The sequence below is a fragment of the Cherax quadricarinatus genome, chromosome 7 (assembly GCF_038502225.1).
Source record: "Cherax quadricarinatus isolate ZL_2023a chromosome 7, ASM3850222v1, whole genome shotgun sequence".
NCBI lineage: Eukaryota > Metazoa > Arthropoda > Malacostraca > Decapoda > Parastacidae > Cherax > Cherax quadricarinatus.
In genome coordinates this window covers 64,060,777-64,067,933 of record NC_091298.1, presented here as the reverse complement: position 1 = coordinate 64,067,933, position 7,157 = coordinate 64,060,777, and the positions used below count along the sequence as shown (strand labels likewise).

Here is a 7,157-nt window from a genome sequence, read left to right as displayed (position 1 = left end):
ACATGACACTTACCTTTATTGAAGATCTGGTGATGACTGATGGGATGGGAGGAGGGGAGAGTGGAAGTTATTATTTAGAAGGGGAATCCCCTTCCATTAGGACTTGAGGTATCAAGTCCTTTTCCGGGGTTACTTCCCTTCTTCTTTTAATGCCACTAGGACCAGCTTGAGAGTCGCTGGACCTCTGTCGCACAACATATCTGTCCATAGAGCTCTGTACCTCTTGTTCCTTTATGATTTGTCTAAAGTGGTTAACAACATTGTCATTTTAATAGTCACCAGCACGGCTTGCAATAGCTGTGTCAGGGTGACTTTCATCCGTTAAGGTTTGCAGTTCAACCCACTTTGCACACATTTCCTTAATCTCTTTTTTCAATTCCATACTAATTCTCGCCCTTTTTACCACAGGGATGGCACTAGAAGCTTTCTTGGGGTCCATGGTGACTTATTTTGCAGTTACAAGCACTAAAAACACTGGGATAATGTGAAATGTACCGAATGTATGCGTAGATGCGACCACACTGGCTGGCTTGTAAGCACTGGCGCTGAGGCCACACATGGGACGTGTCCCGGACGAATCACGTAAGGTGAGTTTTTTATCGTGAGGCGAGGCAAAATTTTTGCGTTAAAATGTATCGTATGGCGGATTTAACGTAATGCTAAGCCATCGTAGGGCGGGGGTCCACTGTATATGTATCTGCACACCTCTGGCAAGACAGTGATAGTGTAAATAATGGTGAACGTTTCTTTTTTGGGTCATCTTGCCTTGGTGGGAGATAGCCAGTGTGTTGAAAAAAAATACTGTCAGAAAAAAGATAAGCTATAAAGAAGTTTGCAGACAACACGAATAGCAACAAAATGGTGAACACAAGTTCGGAAACAAGACTGTCCTTATATTCTTCTGAATTGCATTAATGGAAACATGAGAGGCAATACAAGGCAGCAAGAACTGGAATAAAATTGCAGTATTTTGTGGAAATATTCTGTAATAGATCATTATGAAAGGAAGGCTGGAAATGCTCAGCATGTTAGTGGCTTTCTTTTGTGTTTAACAATATTTTATTACATGTAAACTATATTTTGTATACTGCAAAGAAATAGTTTTCTGTTTGTGTAACAAATATAATTGAGGTTATTATGCAAAAACTGCGAACAAGCGATACAAGACGTAAAACAACCATGGAGGAAGTTGAATGATAGTTTTAGGCTTTTAGTGTTGCAATAAACACATTATCAGGAACTTGCAATGTTGTAGAAAAGAGGAGGTCCAAGCAAATATGATCACAGGAAGCACCTTTGCTGGCATGGTCTAGTAGAGTAAATACAGTTTCAGTATTCATTTAATAAATCCTAAAAATGTTTGCCATTGTTTGTTATTTAACAATTAAAATTGTTTAAATTGTTTGGCAGGGCACTCGGCTCACACACTGAAGTCCGAGGCCGATCCCCGGTACAGGTGGAAACATTAGGATGTGTTTCCTTTAGACACCTGTTGTCCACGTTCACCTAGCAGTAAAATAGGTACCTGGGTGTTAGTTGACTGATGTGGGTCACATCCTGGGACAAAATTTACCTAATTTGCCCAAAATGCTCTGCATAACAAGTGGCTTTCTATATAGTAGTATGTCACAGATGTTAGGAAGGGCCCCACTTATACAGCAGGTTAGGTTCTGGGCTACTGCTGTAAAGTGAAACATAGCCTTTTCTCACTTTCAAATTCATATAAAAGCTGATAACATGTTTACACTATCATATTAAGTGAGCAATAGAGCTAGGCCTAAAACAATGCATATAGAATACACACATTACTTACCTTAAAATATTTTTGTTCTTAGCTTATAGTGAGTGGCGAATATATTTACTGTAGGAAGCCTGAATAAATGAAGACTGGGTATAACTGAAAACCGCTGTATTAGCAAAATGCTATAAAGTGAAGTGCTGTGCAGCGGGGCCCACCTGTAATAATAATAATTACCTTTTTCATGAGTTTTCCATGTACTGTGGCGCCAGCAGCCCAGTCTTCCAGTGCTTTTGATGCATTCGCTTTAAACATTTTCTCCTTCTTTGTCTTGCCACTGTTGGTTCGAACTATCTGCCGTGCCTGCAAGACCAGAGGAAAACAATGGCAGCTGTAAATGTTTCTGTTTTCAGTGAGCAAATAGCATGATGCCACTCAGCATTTGTCAATAAATACACTGATACCTACATTAGTTTTCTTGATATAAGATGAACACAGATGTTCAATTCACAACTTTGAGGTACAACTTTAGATGCTGTTACAGTCCATATTGGATCATTATTATGTCCAGATAGTTTATGGGTTAATTGTGACTTGATCCAGACATGGTATTGTGGCTTTTATTGTTTATCAGTTAACCCTTTATTTAGTGAACCTTGATTTAATGGACCTCAATTTAACAGATCTCGATTTAATGTACCTCAGTTTAACAGACTTTGGAAATATGGATAAAGTAGACTTGTAGACTTGTCCATTATTTTTACAATCCATCACAAGTGTCATCACCAGCCACCTGTTCAACCCTATTAGCACATCAAGTAAAGGGCTTAGTTAACATTATATTTCTCTGCTGTTCCCCTCAAGTGTGTTGCTGATGAAGGGAACAGCAGAAAATTGAATTTGTCCTCCCCTTCCTGAGAAGTACAGTATTCAAAATAAGACATCCTCTCTAAACTTCAGTCAGACTCACCTTTTCTGTGGACCCTAGTCGGGCTCTTCTGACTGTGGTCTTTGTTTTGGTCCAGCCACCATCGTTCTGCACTATAGTTTCGTCTCTCAGGTCTGCTGGATCATCCTCTGAGCTTTTTCTGTCCTTCTTGATTTTCAAAGACCCTCCCACGTTCTCAGGACGATTCCTTTTCAGACTAGAGTTCCTACGGACAACACTGTTTCTCGACTTGCTGGGACTTGTCGAAGTCTTTGGAGGTCTCTTTGGCCCAGAGGAGTTTGAAGATACTTCCTTTGAAATTCTTCCTGGTGACCTTTCTTTATTTCTGGTATTATTTCCTCTCCTAAGTTTTTGAGCAGGTAGGGACTCTCTAAACTCTGGTTCTAGGCTTGAGTCTCTTGTTTTGTCTCCTTTACCCATTGTGGAGTAATTGATAAATACATCGTCACTGTCATAGCAAGAGGACAGGGGTAGTTTGCTTCCAGATGTGTTCTCAACTGTCGTCTTTGATGATGAGCGTTGTATAGCCATGTCTTTACAATATCTCTGATTTATATCATTTAATTCTTCAGAAAAGGAGATATCTGGCTTGAACTGAAAGCTGCCAGTGTGTTCACAAGGTATGGAGTCATCAGAGCCTACATCTCTGGACAAGATGCTGGACAGAGAGACAGGCTTAGAGTCTCTGTCAGGTGTTGACCTCTCTGATGGCCCCCTTGACCTCAGTGATGATGTCTCCTTGCTATTCCTTGACAGGTAAGATTCATACACTAGAGATAATCTTCTCCCTTCACTCGTACCCAAAGAACCGCCACCTTTGGAAACTAGGGATGAAGATTCAGGGACTTTCGTCCCCGGTGAAATTCTCTCGTTAGAATATCGTGATGTGAAAGGCTCTGTGCTTACTCTACATTCTGACTTTTCTACAGCAGGTTCATTTTTATCCTGGTTATATCTTCTGTTATCATACAGGTAGAAATGATTGCACGTAGTCAGGTCTTCCCTGTGCGAGGGTGAAGCTTTACTAGTGGCAACCCTTTGTGGGTCAACATCAGAAGTCATTGTCTTCAGCGTCACAGAAGGTTTAGTGAAGCTGAAGGGTTTGTGTACTGATGTCTGCCACAAGCTCCTTGTCTCTTTCTGAAGGCCCACTTCTTCATCATTGTTTCTAACTCCTTTCCTTCTCTCTTCACTTCTTTCTCTTACTCTAAATGAGGATCTATATGGAGAGGGTGAAGGAGGACTCAAGATATCCTCACCCTCCTCAAATTTTTTTTCTTTGTATTCCTTATTTCTGTTTGTACTGGGAGAGGGAGCAATGTTTTCTTTCTGTTCTTCACCAGGTATGGTTACCCTTCTTCCGTCCCTGAAGCTAGACTCAAGGATTACATCAAGCTTTGTTCCCAAATCAATAGAATCTCTTTTAATTACCCTCTCTGGAGTCGCCCTTGGAGATGCCAAAGGTGTGGAAGTTATTGAGGACGACCTGGAGGACCCGTCACCCAAAATTGATGAAAGACTAACTGGTCCTCGTCTACCATTGACTAACTGTGACTGGTCAGACTGGAGGGCTTCTCTGACTGAAGACCTCAGTGATGTTGGTGAAGAAGAATAGGATATATTGGCCTTCGAGCAGCAGGATATGTCCAAGTGGTCAGCAAATGACTTTGTAAGGGATGGTGATGAAATCCTGGGTGGTACAGTTGGTTTTGTTTGTGTTACTGATGGGTCGGCTGATGAAAGTTTGGATGACAAGTTGTTACTATAAGGTGAATATTTGGACGAAGGTGAGTAAAGAGCTTCAGCAGCAATCCTAGAGGATGCCGTTGACTTCCTAGCAGGAGGAACAGGAAAATCCTGTGACTTCTCACCAATCCCATCAGGATGTAGACTTTCACAATGAATGTTTGTACTTGAGCATAATTTTAATGGGCTAGAAGGATGTGTTCCACTTTCAGTTGAACCCACCATGTCGAAGGGCTGTGTGTGATCCAAAGTTAACGAATTGAGCATTTTATTCAGCCACTCTTTTCTGTTCTTGGGATCCTTGATACTTGACCTGCCTTCACTAGTACATATTTCATAATGTAAAGGTATTTGACTATTCTTTCCTTTATCTTTTTCGAGGTCAACTGATTCCTTTTTTCTATCTAAATAAGGCAATGGTAATGCTTGAAATTTTTCATGAAGGTTTAATGGTTTTGGTGGAACTGGAGGAGAGGATCTCTTTGAAGATCTGGAAGACTCATTCACATCTCTTGTACAAGCCATCACCTCAGACACTCCAGACCCTGTTAAATGAATCTCACCATGTTTTGACTGTGCATCTTTTTCTTTGACACCTGATTTATCTGATGATGTAGGTATATGTGAGTTCCTTCCTCGCCTTGATGGAGAGTTGGATGACCGAGGTTTCCGAGGGCTGGAGGAGCTGGAGCTGCACGTTGCCCTGTTTGTTTTCCAGTTGCTTTCTGTAAGGATCCTGTGAGAGGTGTGCTCCCTTTTGTCCTCTGATGAGCGAGGTTTTGAAGTCTCTCTCCTGGAGGCAGGGCTGGCCCTACGGGTTGGTGAGTGAGACTTGGACAAATCTCGACGGCTCGTGTGATGAGACTCCACATAGGAGCTTGCATTTTTGGAGGGCGAGAGAAGTTTCTTGACAATGTACGGAGACTTCATGGGAACAGGAATATTCTTTATAAACTCATTCTTTGGTTCCACATGTGGAGTTTCTAAAGGCACTTTTCGGAAAACAATGTCATCCTTGCCATCAACTGTACCATTAATATCTGTCTTCTTTTCCTTGCTAAACATAGACATGAAGCTTCCGTGCATTTTCACAAGCTCCTTGATCTTCGTTGAGACAGGCTTCATCGACAGATTTTTGTTAATGCGATTTTTCTCTTCATCTTCAAGTCTTTGTCTTTGTAACGTCTCCCACTCTAATAAGCTGCTTCTTTTCTTCTCCTCTTCTCTCTTCTTTAAAGATAATTGCCTTTGATCATCTTCGTTCATGAGCTCCACTGTTACTTGATGAACTCTGTGTTTCGAGTTGCATTCACTGCTCGTTTCCTCTGTCTTCCTTCGCTCTCCTCCGCTGCCCAGGTTCTGGGTTACCAACTTCATTCTTAAAGGTCTTACTGGATAACTGTTTGTTTTGGATGGATGCTCATTTGACTTATCACTCTCAGAACTAATTTTATTTGACTTGAATTTGTTTAATTGCACGGGAGATGACACAAGTGTATGAGAGTGGCCATTTAAGCTCTCTCTCTCACCTGGAGTGCTGTGCTTGCAAACATCATTTGGATTTGTGATAATGGTAAATGTTTTCATGCCCTCGGTCCTCCTGGTGTTCTCGGCCTCCTTCTGTGTCTTCTGGCGGATTAGTGAGTCCTCTTCGAGGTCTGTGAAGCTGGTCTCTGGTCGGGTCTTTTGGTTGGCGCTGAAGGTGAAGCTGAACACCTTGGCTGGTGAATTGCTGGCTCCCTCCGTCTCGACATGCGAGGGGAAGGGGACATAGCCTCCCTGATGCGCGGTGTCACTCTCCTGCTGATGAGAGGAGACTGAGGCATGGTTTTCTTGTTGATGAGAGGGGAATGAGGCATGGTTTTCTTGTTGAGCTGAGGGGAAAGGGACATGGCTTTCTTGCTGAGGTGAGGGGAGAGAGGCATGGTTTTCCTGTTGAGCTGAGGGGAAAGAGGCATGGCTCTCCTGCTGACATGCGTAGAAATTTGTGTGGGTGTCCTGGCAGTGGGAGGAGAGTGAGGAGCGGCCCTCCTGGTGGTGGGCGGTGAGGGTGGAACTGCGGCCACAGGTGAGGATGGGGGCATCACAGTTTTTGGAGGCCGTGGAGGAGTTGATGTCACCGTCCTGCAGAGTCGAGGGGGCAGCGGAGGAGGGGGAGGCTGCCGCTGCTGTAACAGTAGTAGTGACGGAGCTGTTGGTGTACTGCTGCTCCTCTTCTGAAGCCAAAAAAAAAAAATATATACAGCTGGATTCACTAATTTATTTCCCATCATGCAGGTTATGGTCCATACAAAATGACCCAAGCCATATCTCACTATAAAATAATAATTTAAAATCATTAACAATTATTTGCAACCTTAAAAAAGAATGTAGGTTGATTACTGATATTATAAACATTGTTTATCAAGTTTTATGTTCAAAAAACTATGTATAGAGAATACTTATTTCTGATTTTGTACTTATAGTATTTAAATTTTTTGTACTTTTAAAAAATGATAAAATTTGTACTTACAGAATTTTTTCCTGAAATATGTCTTAATATTAATACTTATTATTCTTAATAGTAGTATTATCAGTGTTATTAAAATTACTGTATTATTTTTCCTATTGCTGTATTAATACAATATTATTAATGTTTCTTCTTACCATCAACAGTGACAGTGGTTACATAAACATCATAATAATTGCTTTGCATCATAATTTAAAATAAAACTACTGTTTTTT

The 7,157-nt window shown here is 41.4% G+C and overlaps 1 protein-coding gene across 3 annotated transcripts in view; it reads right to left on the bottom strand.

Annotated features, from left to right (window-relative positions):
- The window catches only part of LOC128686942 (uro-adherence factor A-like), a 214,534-nt gene that overhangs the window by 20,508 nt on the left and 186,869 nt on the right, over positions 1–7,157 (bottom strand). For all 3 annotated transcript variants that reach the window (XM_070082630.1, XM_070082632.1, XM_070082631.1), the window contains 2 exons: positions 2,709–6,649; positions 1,976–2,101 (listed from right to left, as the gene is read on the bottom strand). In XM_070082630.1, coding sequence (XP_069938731.1) covers positions 1,976–2,101; positions 2,709–6,649 — 4,067 coding nt within the window. The remainder of the gene's footprint in view (positions 1–1,975; positions 2,102–2,708; positions 6,650–7,157) is intronic.